The 17886-nt window shown below is 43.7% G+C and overlaps 1 protein-coding gene across 1 annotated transcript in view; it reads right to left on the bottom strand.

The window, feature by feature from the left end:
• adamts18 (ADAM metallopeptidase with thrombospondin type 1 motif, 18) overlaps positions 1–17286 on the bottom strand; it is a 47962-nt gene extending 30676 nt beyond the window's left edge. Inside the window, exons 1-3 of the mRNA XM_053616515.1 lie at positions 17185–17286; positions 16683–16746; positions 15260–15582 (exon numbers count right to left, since the gene is read on the bottom strand). Of these exons, the coding sequence (XP_053472490.1) occupies positions 15260–15582; positions 16683–16746; positions 17185–17286 (489 nt within the window). The remainder of the gene's footprint in view (positions 1–15259; positions 15583–16682; positions 16747–17184) is intronic.
• Positions 17287–17886: the final 600 nt, after the last annotated feature.

Below are 17886 nucleotides of genomic sequence, written 5' to 3'. Positions count from 1 at the left end.
CATTATAGCTAACGTTATACAGCTAACATTATAGCTAACATTATACAGCTAACATTATAGCTAACATTATACAGCTAATATCACAGCTAACATTATAGCTAACGTTATACAGCTAACATTATAGCTAACATTATACAGCTAACATTATAGCTAACATTATACAGCTAATATCACAGCTAACATTATAGCTAACGTTATACAGCTAACATTATAGCTAACATTATACAGCTAACATTATAGCTAACATTATACAGCTAATATCACAGCTAACATTATAGCTAACGTTATACAGCTAATATCACAGCTAACATTATAGCTAACGTTATACAGCTAATATCACAGCTAACATTATAGCTAACATTATACAGCTAATATCACAGCTAACATTATAGCTAACATTATACAGCTAATATCACAGCTAACATTATAGCTAACATTATACAGCTAATATCACAGCTAACATTATAGCTAACGTTATACAGCTAATATCACAGCTAACATTATAGCTAACATTATACAGCTAACATTATAGCTAACATTCTACAGCTAATATCACAGCTAACATTATAGCTAACATTATACAGCTAATATCACAGCTAACATTATAGCTAACGTTATACAGCTAATATCACAGCTAACATTATAGCTAACATTATACAGCTAATATCACAGCTAACATTATAGCTAACATTATACAGCTAATATCACAGCTAACATTATAGCTAACATTATAGCTAACGTCATAGTTAACGTTATACCTCACCATACAGCTAACATTATAGCTAACATTATACAGCTAATATCACAGCTAACATTATAGCTAACATTATAGCTAACGTCATAGTTAACGTTATACCTCACCATACAGCTAACATTATAGCTAACATTATACAGCCAATATCACAGCTAACATTATAGCTAACATTATAGCTAACGTCATAGTTAACGTTATACCTTACCATACAGCTAACATTATACAGCTAATATCACAGCTAACATTATCGCTAAGATTATACAGCTAATATCACAGCTAACATTATCGCTAACATTATAGCTAATGTTCAGTTTAGACTAATATAAGCTAAAATAATATTGTAAATGATATTAAAAATGAGCTTTTTACAAAACCAAGAAACAAGTACACACACTGCTGGTTCATGGTTCTGTGTTACAGTTGTTGTATTTTAATCCGCAGAACCAGAACCTGGGCAGACGGTTTACTGGTTGGGAATAAAAGTTACATGCAAAACTCCACTGTAATTTCAATTCACTAATAATAGGGAGTTTCTGTGTATTTATCATCAAAAGCCAAGACTGACCCTGTTATTTAAATTGGGAAAATTATACACTGTGTCTCCCATAGTCTCTGTGTGTGTGTGTGTGTGTGTGTGAGAGAGAGAGAGAGCGAGAGAGAGCGAATTCTTCTGTCTGTTAAGTATCAGTCATTAACCATTAATCAGAAATACTGTTTAATTTGGCGAACTTGCAGTAATGTATCTTATGTTTCACATGTTAGCATACAATACAATTATGGAATGCTACGTTCAATGGAGAGTGCTGCAGGAACGAGTCCGAAAACCCGGAAACTAGTTAGCATTCTAGCACGTCCGGTTCCATGGTCCCGAAGTCCATGGGTTTTTTATTAAATGCCTGAAATACGGCCTGCGTTTAACACAAGCTCAAGATATTTTCACGTTTTATTCTACGACATAAAATACATCAGTAATACCTCACTCGTCATTTTATTAAGCTTTCTTGAAAAAGTCGGTTGCTAACAAGTGGCTAAATGGGACTACGGAGGTTGTCAGGGACGTTAAACGTCATCACGCCGAACAGGAAACTCGTCTACTACAGCCTCGTTGTGTTTATACTCGCGCTCTCGCAAACCATTCCAACTCAAACTTTCTTCAAAACTTTATCGGTTTATAGTATTTTCTAACTGTAGTGTCTTTTAAATAAAGATTGAAAGAGTTGTCGTGGTGACGTTGAAGTCATGTGACCGTGGTGTAGTTTATAGTTTATAGCCTGACGTTAGCTTTTTTACTTCTGGTGATCGTATCTAGGCTTCAAAATCCATAAAAGTTGTGTTCGTGTGTGAAGAGCATCTTGATGAACAAAGCGTATAAGAATCATAAACTGTTGCTGGTCACAGAGTTTATTTTCTGCGATGATCCAAACGCCAGTGGAAACGTCCTATTGGATTTTTGTCGAGGGAAGCGGGGTGACGCTGACTTCAGGGGCGGCCTACAAAAATACCTCGTCCCTGCAGCGCTCTACGCCACTGACGTAGGAGAAATCCACACAAGCGAGCTGGAGAACGTATCCACGATGTCAAATCTGACGTCTTTCCTACAAAGTAACGAAAATTCTTATGCGTCCGCTAGCGTCAGAATGAAAACGTTACCCTTCATGATTTCCGCCACCTGTTTGACCAATCAGAATCCAGAATTCGTACTTTTTGTTTGGCGAATAACGGTGAACTCCATCGTTTGTTTGTTTTTTTGTCTATTTGAGACACGTCTTCTTGTCTCTTCTAGTTTAGGCTTTCTGCCTATCAATCAAAGAAAACAAACCTAAATACACAGATTTTACGAGGACATCCAATCCGTTTCAGGTTCCCGTGAGTTACGCTGTAATCATCTACGTATAAAAGCGTGTCTTTTTTCACCAATAAACAGTTGGAAATGTTCGTCGTTAGAAAAATTGACTTCAAGCACACCTTCGACTGAAGGGTTTTTTTTTCCATCTTATTGATCTTCCCCAAACTTTACGACGCACAAAAGCTAGGAAACGTGTCATTATGTCGTATCGTGTTCGCGAGAACTCATTTCTATAGAGGACGTTTTAAGTACAAACTTCGTAACCAGGGATCAAAACACGAGGGCGAGTGGTACGATAATTCCGGAGTAAATTGTAGTCGTTCATGTGGTTTCACACCGAAGTGACAGACGTCTGAGTCGAGTTTTCCCTTCACAGGTACACGTGTACGGCCGGTTCAGATGACAGAGTTGTCGGGGGTCGACTCGTATTTAACACCAGGTTTTAATCTCACCAAAAAATCCACCGACATCAGACGCGCTCCGTACGGAAGCCGCGATTAGTCCTCAGTCTGACTTTGGGAGCCGCTGTGGAAACCCAAACCACCGTGTTTTAGTTTTCATGTGGTCTCTCTCTGACTACACAACATCACCAGTTCTGACCATGCGTGTCTTTGGCGCGCGTATGCGAAACAATTTATTGCTTAGTCTTCGACAAGGTGGGGGGAAAAAGAAAATCATGATGAGCATGCTTTTACGATGTAAACTCAGCCTGCTTTCAGGACTCGCAAACGTGATATTATATTCTAAATTAGTAAGTGCTTACATGCTGTTAGAGGCCGAGGAGAGAGCGGCGAGAAACCAGAGGCTGCTTATTATCAAGCTTTTAAACACATCTGGATTGCAGCAGCGTCTGACCACAGCGACGTTCAGCGTGGGAGACGAGCATCGTGGGTCATCGGGGACTCCTTTTAACAAGCCTTTAATGCCGTTCGCGGATGTAAAAAAAATAATAATAAGAGCGCTTTGAAATGGCTGGTGTTTGTAAATGAAAAGGAAACATGGTGTTTGGGATGTTCCATCACTCCCACCTGGATGTACTGGGGAGATCCCTGAAATTACCGAGCTCCATTTCCATCGCTATGGTCCGTATGGACCAGTTGGAGGATTGTAGAATAGATGCTACACTTTTATTGGCTTTGATGCGATGAGAATTTATAAATGAGGTTTTATAACGTAAGTGAGAAGACAGTCTAACTCGTTAAATGTAACTATAAACAGATCAAATTAAGTCGCTAAGCGAAGTCTAGTACAGCTCGGGTAATACGTTTACGGAACGTTGGCGAAAAAATGAATGGCTTTAATAAATAGCGGATTCGTCTGGTTCTCTTCTTCAAGTACAACGGATCTTTCGAGGGTGCCTTTACTTTCTGTGAGCCGAGTTTCACGTTTCGAGCCGAAACGTGACATTTTTAGACGGTCGTTTATGAAAGACGGAAATAGTCTTTCGGGCCGTACGCACCCGTTTCATATTCTCTTTGGGATAAAAGAGTAGAGGTGGGCCTGGAAACATCATGGATAAAAACGTTTTTATTTTTTTAATTATCTGAGAAATCAAGAACTCGGCCTCTGATGCTTTTCCTGCAGGGTGGGATCGGCGACGTGCGCCAGAGGAAAACCCTACAGGGTTAGGAAGCCGTGGATTTCCGAATTACAAACCCTTAAATAGCGGGGTGAAAAGGGAGAGCGCTGGAAAGCTGATTTCACAGCCTTTATCGCATCAGTGTCCGTTTCCCAGATGAGTGTCCGCGAGTGTCATGGACGCGTCATAGTGGTGTTCCTCAACCTCAGCTACATCACTCCAGTTTATAATATTAAACTAGAGATGTGCTTTTAATGCCCCTCATTTAGTTATTTTTGCTTCTACCTGCCCATGATATATTCTAACACATGGATTCGGTTCTATTTCCCAAAATATAAACAGGCTAGTAGTGCGATTTAAACCACCGTGACCCTGACCAGGCGGTTACTAACGATGAGTGCTGTAAACGCGTCACACAGTGCCGTGCGCTCGTGTTAATAAACGTGGTGTTTCTTTGTCCCGCGAGCTTCATACCTGACCGCTCACATGAATGTAACGCTGCATTCGGCTAAAGGTCGTAATTTCCGACATCCGACTGTGGAGAAAAAACAAAAAAAAGAAATCAATCGGCGACTGACGTCAAATCAAAATGGCCGCTCACAGCATGAACAGAGCAAAACGCTTAAACACAGCAGCACTTCTTTCCTTTAAATGAGTTATACTGTATAGAAACATTATAAAAACTTCACGCTAGCCTACTGACAAAAAAAAAGAAGTTTAAACTCTACAGTGTGTGAAGCCTGAGATCTCGATGACATCATCATGTCCTTATTTAACCGGTTCTGTTCCCCCTTAGAAATCGCGCCGCAACACAGAAACGCAGGATCACGAAACGTCTCGTGGGATCACAGAAGGGTCTCGAGACGCGTGTTATGCCTCATACATCAGTTCCTCAGATGCTCATTAGTCACCGAAGCTCTGAGAGACGCAGCACAATGCCCCGTGACAGGAGGCGATTTGGGGATCTGAAATAAAGCCTCGCTGTGCTGCTCTACCTCTCCGGCGTTTTCTCCAGCAGCCACTACATCACTGTCACACCACAATCCACCGGGGAACGGCCCCCGAAGAATTAACGCTCCACCAGGGCCTGAGAGTTATGAGAGGGCTATTTGTAGCTGCAAAGGAGCCTGTCAGAGACGTACTCGAGGACGGGGACAGATGTACAGACAGCCTCTGCTCTACCTGCGAGTCTCTGGTGACGTGTTCGGCTCGTTCTGAACAGTTTAAAAGCACTCGGGGATACGTTTATAGGATGCATGACGGGTTTGCGGAGGTGTGTGCTGCGTTCAATCACGTCTGGGTGTCAATATGTTCACCAGTAGGCAAAATCCGAAAATCCAACACTACGCTATCAGCACGTCAGCACGCTATCAAGTGACAAGTCGCTCGTAGTTCGTCTCCTGATGACGCCTATCGACTGTTAGCTTACGAAGGTCACTTCTGGATAAGCATTTTTGTTTAAAATGTATTTAAGTTTGATTTACATGTCATGTGCTTGGCTTCGAGCTAGCTTGGGTTTCAGATTAGATTAGCAAAGCAAGCTAAGTGTACTAGAGGCACCAAGGATCTCCGCTACTTCCTTCCGAGATCTATTCTTTTTCTTCAACATGTCTTCGACATTCACATTTAACTGTGACACACATATAGATACAGAAGAAATCAAGAAGCACTGATCTTGTAGACACAAGCGTAATCATTTTTTTATGTGACATTTAATGAGTATATCAAGTAGAGGAACCTTTATAGGAATTCAGGAAAACATGAATCTGCATTACTGATAATAATAAAGCAAATCTAGAGAGCAAGTTAGGTTAGTTAGTTAGCCAATACTAGTTAGGACCGGTAAGAGCAGTGCTATGGTTAGAGTCCGTCAAGTAGAGGAACCTTTATAGGAACCCGGGAACATTTGGCGCACTCCCACTACAGGAAGCAGGGCCGATCTTACTTCCTGGAGGTGGAGCTTCACGTACTGAACGTATAGAATTGGCAAAAAGTCAAGAACGTTGACATTTCTCTCAGGCGTGTTGTGAGATTAAAAAGAAAAGACTCTGTTTGACTAAAACCGCACTGTAATTATACTTAGCATCAACCGCTAACTGAACTTTTACGAGTTCTGCAATGTGGAGAAACGTTAACACCGCGTCTCGGCTCATAAAGTCGGTCAGAGCCGTCCGAACATCACGAGAGCGAGCCGTTCGTGTGGAATCGTCTCGTCGACGCGGTCAGCATATGTTGTTATCCTGAAACAGCCCAGATGTCCGTCTGTGTCGATTAGCTCTCTCTCTCTCTCTCTCTCTCTCTCTCACACACACACACACACACACACACACACACACACACACACACACACTGACAGACCCAGTGGGAGGCAACATCACATAACTGGCCTTAAGTGGAATCCCACACGTTAACACGTCGGCCTGAAGCAGCCGATCCCACGCTGGATAAACACAGCTGAAGTGCTACAGAGACAACACACAAACACACACACACACTTCTGTCCACACCTCATACATTCTCACACACACACACACACACACACACACATAGCCAGGAGGTGAGAGACGGGTCAGGGGACGTCTGTAAAAAAAATATATATAAAAATTAGGTGAAAAACAATCAGACATATTTTATGGGAAAAATCGAAGAGTTAACAATAGCCCGCATGCCTAAGTGTACACACCCTTTTATAACTCGGGGGCGTGGCTGTGTTCAGAATGAACCAATCACATTCAAACTTCAAAAAAGTAATTATCAGTAATACAGCTGTCATCAATGAAATGATTCCGATTAACCCCAAATGAAGACCAGCTGTTTCTGTAGGATCTCCTTCACATCTTGGTTTGATCCGAGTGCTGAAGCCGTGGTCTTCAAAGAGCTTACGAAGCATGTACGGTATCTCACCTGCTGCAAGATATCGCTCAGAAGAGGTGTATGAAAGAACTCCCAAAACATTAGACGTACCATGGAACACCATGATCAACAAATGGAGAAAATGGAGCACTACAGTGACATCACCAAGAACAGGACGTCCCTCCGAAATGTACAAAAGGACAAGGCACAAACGTACCAGGGAGGCTTCTGAGAGACCAACGGAAACATTAAAGGAGCTGCAGGAACATCAGACGAGTACTGATTACTCTCTGCACGTGACAACGATCTCTAATGTTCTTCACATGTCTGGGCTTTGGGGTAGGGCGTCTAGACGGAAGCCCTTTCTCACGAAAAACATCCAAGCCCGACTAAATCACCACAAACCATGTGGCAGAACGTGTTACAGTCTGATGAGGACAATTCCAAAAGGTATAATAATTCCATATTTCCAAAAGCTTTGTTTGGTGCAAGAAATAGTACATCACCAAAAGATCACCGTACCTACGGTGAAGCACGGTGGTGGCAGAATCGGGCTTAACGGCTGCTTTTCTTCCACCAGAACTGGAGCTTTTACCAGTCGATTTAATGAAAAACCTGCAGATGTCTGCTAGCAAGCTGAAGATGAAAAGGAATTTCACCTTTCAGCACGACAATGACCCGAAGCATGCGTCCAAATCAACAAAGGAACGTCTTAACCAAAAGAAGCCCGAGCCCAGACCCGAATCCAACTAAAAATCTGTGTGCTGACCTGAAGCAGGCTGTGCACAGGAGATGCCCTCGCAATCTGACGGGCCTAGAACGTTTTTGTAAGAAAGCGTGATAAAATATCGCCAACTCAAGATGGCGCTATAATAACATAAAAAAGGTGCTTCAGCTAAATAGACTAAATATATGAAACCAGGTTATTGTAACGTGTTTTTTTTTTTTCTCTTGTTTTTCCTCTAATCGTTTTGTCGCTTTATTTGTAAACGTTGAAAGTTAACATTTAAAGCCGGGAAAAGATCGGACACTTTCTCGAAGTTGACGAGACGGAAGAATGCAGCGCGTCACGTAGTTAAGAGTAAACTCCTCATAAACCCACATTCCCGAAGCTGTCGGAAAGCTACAGTGACAGCTGACACTGGAGACTCCTTCCGTAAACGTTAAACAGACAGAAACGTCTCCGTAGACAAAGCAATTAACGGTCGCTTCTTAGGTTTAAGTCCTAAACTGGAGGCTGTAGGATTCTTTTACTCGTTCGCTACGAGGAAAGGTGCACGTTTTATCGTTTAAGGATCGATCGATAAAGAGAGAATTAAACCGGGAACAGAGAGCGTCCAGAATGTCTGTCTGTGGACTCGGAGAGTCTCAGGATGGCTGTTCTTTTCCCAGCCTGTCAAAACTCGCCTGTTCATGCAGGATTGGCCGATTCGAGCGGGAAGGCGGGACCGAACCTGTCACCTGGTGAACCGAAGCATGAAAGTTCAAAGCCGAGTTTCTCTGAAACAAATGATGAAAAAAAAAGAAGAAGGAAAAAAAAAAAAAAAAGAAAAGAGAGAAATTTGACCTGAAAGTTCGATTTTTGCCGACCCCGGGGCAGGAAAGAGCAAGACACACACTTGACACGCTTGTGCAACACGGAGGAGGAGGGGTTCAGTTTGTTTGGTTTTGGGGTTTGTTTGCATTATTTTTTTTTTTTTTTTGCCGGGTGAAAGAGGAACAAAAAAATCCACCTTTCAATCCAGGTTTCATCCTGCTGTCAGAGTTAAGAGCCAAAACAAGCGGCGTACTCCGCTGAGGCGTAATTAAAAACTCGTCTTTAAATAACGAAGGATTTACAAAGCAAATCCTCCTGCTCCTGATCTACAGGCTCCTGCAAGCCTGCTCTCCATTTCAACAACAAAATCCACCTCCATCTGCCGTCCCGCGTCGCCGAGTCAGGACGTTTCGGCTTCTGCCGCTCTTCGGATTATTATTACGCCCTGATAAATTCCCCATATATTAACTCTCGAGCCTCACGTCATGGAAATATACCTTTATTAACCTGTCAATCAAATCCTGCTTTCTGATTCACAATAATAATAATAATAATAATAATAATAATAATAATAATAATACGACACTGTGCATTAAAGCTGGACAGTAAGGTGAAGTAGTATCGATATCGTGATTATAATATCATCACGATACGTCATTCTATGTTTACATTAACGCGTGTGTTCTCGTTTCCATAGCAACAGCTCATTCGCTGGGACGTGTACGCCGGACGCTCCACGTAAACGGATTGAATTGATATGGTGATGTTTTCTGTAAAGGAGAAGTGTGTTTATATGCAGTAACATTTATGGAAGGAGTCTCCAGTGTCGGTGTTTTGTAACTTCTTTGTGGTTTCTCTGGAACATGACATGCTGTGTAACACGGTGACCGTTTATAGCTGCTATAACGGACGTGAGAACAGGAACGAACTTGTTTCATGGATGTTCTACAACGTTAAATGTAACTATAAATGGATACATTGAAAAAAAAGTTCATTGTAATTGTGGTATAAGAGGAATGTGGAGACAGTAACTCTTCACACCACCCCACTGTCGGTTCATTTACTATACCAGCACAGTGTTTACTCCTGACTTTTTTCCTTCTAACAGAAGGGTAAAAATACAGATTAGTGCTGCTCAGTAAAACTAAAACTCGTTGAGCATTGTTCAGAGTGTAGAGCGTGAACCGAGCCGAGTTCTGACACCTTTACGTTAAAATTCCTCGACACAAAAACTCTCGTCCTCTTGCACTCGTTTTCTTGTCTTCGTCACCGCTCACAGTCCCGGGGGAGGGAATAACGCCTCGTTTGTACTTAATCCACAATCTCAGACACAGAGAGAGAGAGAGAGAGAGAGAGAGGTGCAAGAAAGTAAGAGAGGGAAGAGCATGGGAAAGTGGATGAGAGAAATGGGGTGGCAAAAACCTACAGAGCCCTCCACTAATATTGGCACCCTTTGTAAATATGAGCAAAGAAAGCTGTGAAAAATTTGTCTTTATGGTTTTTAACCTTTTGATCTTTTGTTTAAAAAATTCACAAAAATACTCTCACGAATATCAAACAATTACAAACAAAACACCGGTTTATCCAAAAAATATCTTTGTTAAATATAGGTGTGCAAAAATTATTGCCAGCCTTTCAGTCAATACTTTGTGCTTCCTCCCTTCACCAAGATAACAGCTCTGAGTCTTCTCCTATAACGCCTGATGAGGTTGGAGAATACATGGCGAGGGATCTGAGAGCGTTCCTCCATACAGAATCTCTCCAGATCCTTCAGATTTCGAGGTCCACGCTGGTGGACTCTCCTCTTCAGTTCACCCCACAGGTTTTCTATGGGGTTCAGGTCAGGGGACTGGGATGGTCATGGCAGGACCTTGATTTTGTGGTCAGTAAACCATTTTTGTGTTGATTTTGATGATGTTTTGGATCATTGTCCTGCTGGAAGATCCAACCACGGCCCATTTGAATCTTTCTGGCAGAGACAGTCAGGTTTTCATTTAATATCTGTTGATATTTGATCGAGTCCATGATGCCATGTATCCTAACAAAATGTCCAGGTCCTCTGGCAGAAAAACAGCCCCAAAACATTAAAGATCCACCTCCATATTTAACCGTGGGCATGAGGTACTTTTCCATACGGCTACCTCTCTGTGTGCTCCAAAACCACCTCTGGTGTTTATTACCAAAAAGCTCTATTCTGGTTTCATCTGACCGTAGAACCCGATCCCATTTGAAGTTCCAGTCGTGTCTGCACACTGAAGACGCTCGAGTTTGTTTCTGGATGAGAGTAGAGGCTTTTTTCTTGAACCCCTTCCAAACAACTTGTGGTGATGTAGGTGACTTCGGATTGTAGTTTTGGAGACTTTCTGACCCCAAGACACAACTAACTTCTGCAGTTCTCCAGCTGTGATCCTTGGAGATGTTTTATCCACTCGAACCGTCCTCTTCACAGTGCGTTGAGACGATATAGACACACGTCCAATTCCAGGTCGATTCATAACATTTCCAGTGGACTGGAACTTCTTAATTATTGCCCTGATGGTGGAAATGGGCATTTTCAATGCGTGTGCTATTTTCTTATAGACACGCCCCATTGTGTGAAGCTCAACAACCTTTTGCCGCACATCACAGCTATATTCCTCGCTCTTACCCATTGTTATGAATGACTAAGGGAGTTTGGCCTGTGTGTTACCAAACACATCAAACCAACATAAAAGCATCCATTTAGTACCATTTTATCTCAGAAAAGTGTATCGCATAATCTTTTATCACAATATCGATATATCGCCCGGCCCTACTAGAGACAAAACGAAGGTAATGAAGGAAAGAGACGTGGACAGAGAGAGAGAGAGAGAGGTAAGACAGAACCAAGGAGAGAGATGGGTAACAGAGGGACACAGAGAGCCAGACAAATAAAAGAGTGGCAGAGAGAGAGAGAGATATACAGTGAGAGAGACTGATAAGAGAGAGGCAGACAGAGTGATGAGGAGAGATGGGTAAAGAGAACCTATGAGTGAGACACAGACAGACGGGTGAGAAAGAGAGAGAGAGAGAGAGACAGTTGTGTTTCTTATTATCATTATCAGCAGAGTGATGTTAATCTGTCTCTCTGTGTTCATCATCGTTGTTAGCACGATACACCAACCACGCTTCTTTAATCCTGTACCACTATGTGTGTGTGTGTGTGTGTGTGTGAGTGAGTGTGTAGGTGTGCGTGAGTGAGTGTGACAGCGAAACAACAAGTGCATGTGAATAGAGTTAGAGGAGTCTTTGATCTACACCATCCTTCCCACACACACACACACACACACACTTCACTGTCCGAGTGTCCTTTCACATCAGTGTTCTAAGTTCATGAAGAAAAGAAAAAGCCTCTGGACTCTGTCTGTCTCTCCTGTCCGTCTCTCCCTGTCTGTCTTTCTCTCTCCCTGCCTGTCTGTGTCTCTGTCTCTGCCTCTGTGTCTCTTGTTATTTCTGTCTGTCTCTCTCTCTGCCATACACACTGCTGTACACACACCCACACACACACACACACACACAGTATAAATTTATACACATACAGTACAAATACACATAGACAGGAAAAATACAGAAGCAGTATAATTACACATGCACAATAATACACACTGATACACACACACAGTGTAAATAAACACACAATAAAATAAACACACACGCAGTAATACACACTGCCACTGACACACAATATAAACACACACGCAGTAATACACGCTGCCACCGACGCACAATATAAACACACACGCAGTAATACACGCTGCCACCGACGCACAATATAAACACACACGCAGTAATACACGCTGCCACCGACGCACAATATAAACACACACGCAGTAATACACGCTGCCACCGACACACAATATAAACACACGCGCAGTAATACACGCTGCCACCGACGCACAATATAAACACACACACAGTAATACACGCTGCCACTGACACACACACAGTAATACACGCTGCCACCGACGCACAATATAAACACACACACAGTAATACACGCTGCCACTGACACACACACAGTAATACACGCTGCCACCGACGCACAATATAAACACACACGCAGTAATACACGCTGCCACCGACGCACAATATAAACACACACGCAGTAATACACGCTGCCACAGACGCACAATATAAACACACACGCAGTAATACACGCTGCCACCGACGCACAATATAAACACACACGCAGTAATACACGCTGCCACCGACGCACAATATAAACACACACGCGGTAATACACGCTGCCACCGACGCACAATATAAACACACACGCGGTAATACACGCTGCCACCGACGCACAATATAAACACACACGAGGTAATACACGCTGCCACCGACGCACATTATAAACACACGCGCAGTAATACACGCTGCCACCGACGCACAATATAAACACACACGCAGTAATACACGCTGCCACCGACGCACAATATAAACACACACGCAGTAATACACGCTGCCACTGACACACACACAGTAATACACGCTGCCACCGACGCACAATATAAACACACACGCAGTAATACACGCTGCCACCGACGCACAATATAAACACACACGCAGTAATACACGCTGCCACCGACGCACAATATAAACACACACGCAGTAATACACGCTGCCACCGACGCACAATATAAACACACACGCAGTAATACACGCTGCCACCGACGCACAATATAAACACACACGCAGTAATACACGCTGCCACCGACGCACAATATAAACACACACGCAGTAATACACGCTGCCACCGACGCACAATATAAACACACACGCAGTAATACACGCTGCCACCGACGCACAATATAAACACACACGCAGTAATACACGCTGCCACCGACGCACAATATAAACACACACGAGGTAATACACGCTGCCACCGACGCACAATATAAACACACACGCAGTAATACACGCCGCCACCGACGCACATTATAAACACACGCGCAGTAATACACGCTGCCACCGACACACAATATAAACACACACGCAGTAATACACGCTGCCCCCGACGCACAATATAAACACACACGCAGTAATACACGCTGCCACTGACACACACACAGTAATACACGCTGCCACCGATGCACAATATAAACACACACGCAGTAATACACGCTGCCACCGACGCACAATATAAACACACACGCAGTAATACACGCTGCCACTGACACACACACAGTAATACACGCTGCCACCGACGCACAATATAAACACACACGCAGTAATACACGCTGCCACCGACGCACAATATAAACACACACGCAGTAATACACGCTGCCACCGACGCACAATATAAACACACACGCAGTAATACACGCTGCCACCGACGCACAATATAAACACACACGCAGTAATACACGCTGCCACCGACGCACAATATAAACACACACGCAGTAATACACGCTGCCACCGACGCACAATATAAACACACACGCAGTAATACACGCTGCCACCGACGCACAATATAAACACACACGCAGTAATACACGCTGCCACTGACACACACACAGTAATACACGCTGCCACCGACGCACAATATAAACACACACGCAGTAATACACGCTGCCACCGACGCACAATATAAACACACACGCAGTAATACACGCTGCCACCGACGCACAATATAAACACACACGCAGTAATACACGCTGCCACCGACGCACAATATAAACACACACGCAGTAATACACGCTGCCACCGACGCACAATATAAACACACACGCAGTAATACACGCCGCCACTGACACATAATATAAACACACACTGTAATATACACTGCCATAGACACACAGTATAAACACACACACACAGAGTAACACACGCTGCCACTGACGCACAATATAAACACACACTGTAATATTCACTGCCATAGACACACAATATAAAACACACACACAGTAATACATGCTGCCACTGACACACAATATAAACACACTGACACACATACAGTATGAACATGTACACAGTACTATACACTTTCATAGACACACAGTATAAATACACACAGTAATACACACTGCCACAGACACACACAATATAAATACACCCTGCAACACCCACGCAATATTATACACACTCATCGACACAACGGCATACACACTCAACAATATACCATAGTATGCCATAGACACACATAGTATGAACACATTCACAGTACAAACACACACCCATAGTAATACACACTGCTATAGACACACAGTCTAAATACACACACACACACTCAGAGTAATACACACTGCCACAGACACACACACACACACACACGCACGCACGCACGCACTGCCACACACACAGTCTAAATACACACTGCCACACACACAGTAATACTCCTTGTCATGTACACACAGTATAAATACACACACACAGTAATACATGCTGGCATAGACACACAGTATAAATGCCATAGACACATAGACACACACACACACACACACACACACACACTATTAAAATGTACACAGCAATAGAAACACAGTATAAATGAACACAGTAATACACACTGCCATGCACACACACACAGTATAAATACACTGCCATATACACACAGTGTACTGTATAAGTACACACTGCCAAACACACAGTATAAACACACACACACACACACACACACACAGTAAGAAGCAGTAGTGTGTAATGAGTATAATCTGATGAGGCGTTGTGACTCACCAGTCCCGTGCAGGTGGAAACAGCTGCAGTAGAACCTGTGTGGTTCCTCACGCTGCCCTGATAGAGACAGTTCCGTACGTCGGGGTCGATGTGCGTGACCCTGACTCCGCCCTCGCTCAGCGTCTGTACCGTAAACTCCTCGGCGATCACGCCAGCGGGCCGCAGCTCTAAGTGTAACTCCTTCCCAAAAGCAGAGAGCTGGTAGTGCACACGATCTCCACCGTCTTCTATCGACCTTCGGCTTCGGTGCCTCGACCTCGACAAGTTGTGAGTGACGTAACTTCCCTGAGAGTCGACCTCCACCGGGGTGATGAACATGTAATCTGGGAGGAGGAAGAGGAGGAGGAAACATATCATCAACATTTATGATCTCAAATCCCAGAAACGTAAGCGGACCGAAGATGGAACCTTGAGGAACACCGCTGGGTGTTTTGTTCCTCTTATAACCACGGCAATTTGCCAATTACGTGGTTTTATTTATTAAAGAACAACACGTCGTACTTTTTATCCTTTTATTGCTACATTTAATGTTCCTGAAACAAGTCAGTCACGTACATTATAGCAGCTATAAAGGGTCTTTCCCTCACCAGCCTCTCTTTCTTCTCTGTCTTGAAGACAAAATATTAACGCAGCTCGTGTTCTTTTGTTACAGAGAAGCCGCAAAGAAGCGTAACCTCCAAAGTTACAGCTTTACGTCTGACTGTTACGAAGCGCTGACACTAGAAACTCCTTCCATAAACGTTACATTTACAGAAAACTTCACCGTATCGATCGGCGTAAGGCCCTGTGAATGAGCGGTTACTATAGAAACGGAGCTGCGGTTCTAAAAAGATTAATCGACGTCTTCCAACCAATCAGAATCCATTATCGTTGATTATCTCCCTATAACAGCACGTCCCGCGTTTTATTCCTTACATAAATAAGACAGGATCGGAGTGGACGGGATTTATTTCGCGTTTACGTGATTTTTTTCCGTCCTAACACGTACAGAACGAGCTCGTCAGGTCACGACCAGGTTTAGAGCAAGCGCAGACGAACCGACTCGATCCACACGCGCGTGCTTTTATTTCCCACACACACATTCCATCCGAAACGTGGCACGTCATCCCGTCTCATGCACCGCCGAAGCCACGTGGACGTGTCGAGGTGTAAAAGCATTACACCTTCAACTTTTACAGACTCTACAAGACTCTACAAGAAAATTACAGGGCGAGCAAATGCTGAGCAGGTCTGATCTCCAGGAGGGGGGAGGATCCCGACTCTCCCAAAACATGGCACAGAGTTCTGCTGAGGAGACCAGTGAATGAATGAAGCGCAGGAACGAACCCAACACGACACGGGTTCCTCAGAGCTATAAACACAGTAAAATCACACGCAGCGTGCAATTAACGAGCAAATAAAAACGAAACGATGAAACACTGACCGTGATTGAGGCCACTGCTGGATGAAGCTGAGACTGATGACATGGACAAGCACAGCTGCAGAGTCTGTGAACACACACGGTAGTTTTTATATAACACACACACACACACACACACACATATATATATATATATACTGTAGTTTTCAGGGACAAGCTCAAAATCAGATATTCCTATACTGTTGGGGACATCTGGTCCCCACTAAGATATAAAAACATGCAGAGAGAGAGAGAGGGAGAGAGAGAGAGATGCACTTCACTCTCAGAACGAGGTCAAATCTGCCAACGTCAACGGTTCTTCGGTTTCAGGAACCCCTTAAAAGGGTTCTGTGAAAAACTTCTAGAACCATTAACCACCGAAAGCACCTCCTCTAGACCTTCATTTCTAAGAGCATCAAAGTATCAAAGTTTGCATGAGTTGTGTAAATCCGAAACGAATCGCATGCACCAGATCTGAACAATTCTGAATCGTGATGCAAGGAAAGAACTTGCGCGTGCCACCTGCCTGCAGAACGCTCCCGAGCCACAGCACGCGCGCAGGTGAGGAAACTTCACAGGTGACGGTGAGGAAGAGGACGAAGAGGAGGAGATGATGAAGGTAGTCCATGCTCGCTTCTCCAGACTCTCTCTCTCTCTCTCTCTCTCTCTCTCTCTCTGTTTCTCTTTATCTCTCTCTATCTGATCGCTCTGCAAAACGGAGAGAAGAATCGGCGCCGGTCCGCGCGCATTGCTGCGAGTTGTGTCGCGCACACGACAGGTAGAAGAGTGCTCTCTCTCTTTCTCTCTCTCTCTCTCTCTCTCTCTATTCCCACAGCGCGCGCTCTCCGCCGGGGTTGGGATGTGGGGGGTGCGGTGCAACCCCAGCCGTTTATGGGCCGGGCTCGCGCTGATTTGCCCCCCCGGTACATTGCAATAGAGCAGACGCACGAGGACAGGGGGTTTAACCAATCAGAGCAGAGGATTAGGAGAGATATTTAGCATGCATTGGTTGTTCCTACATTCTATAGATAATGCATTAGTTGCACACACACACACACACACACACACACACAGATTACGAACTCTATGCATATATTAGACCAATATATTCTCATTCTTTTCATTCTAGTTTAAGATTAAGAACAATGTCAGACACGAGGATGAGTGCAAAGTCAATAAACACTCATTTTCAGTTATATTTTGCATTGTTTATTGCAAACAGGTGTCA

This window comes from Ictalurus furcatus, chromosome 27, assembly GCF_023375685.1.
Source record: "Ictalurus furcatus strain D&B chromosome 27, Billie_1.0, whole genome shotgun sequence".
Classification (NCBI taxonomy): domain Eukaryota; kingdom Metazoa; phylum Chordata; class Actinopteri; order Siluriformes; family Ictaluridae; genus Ictalurus; species Ictalurus furcatus.
This window is presented reverse-complemented; position numbering and strand designations above follow the sequence as displayed.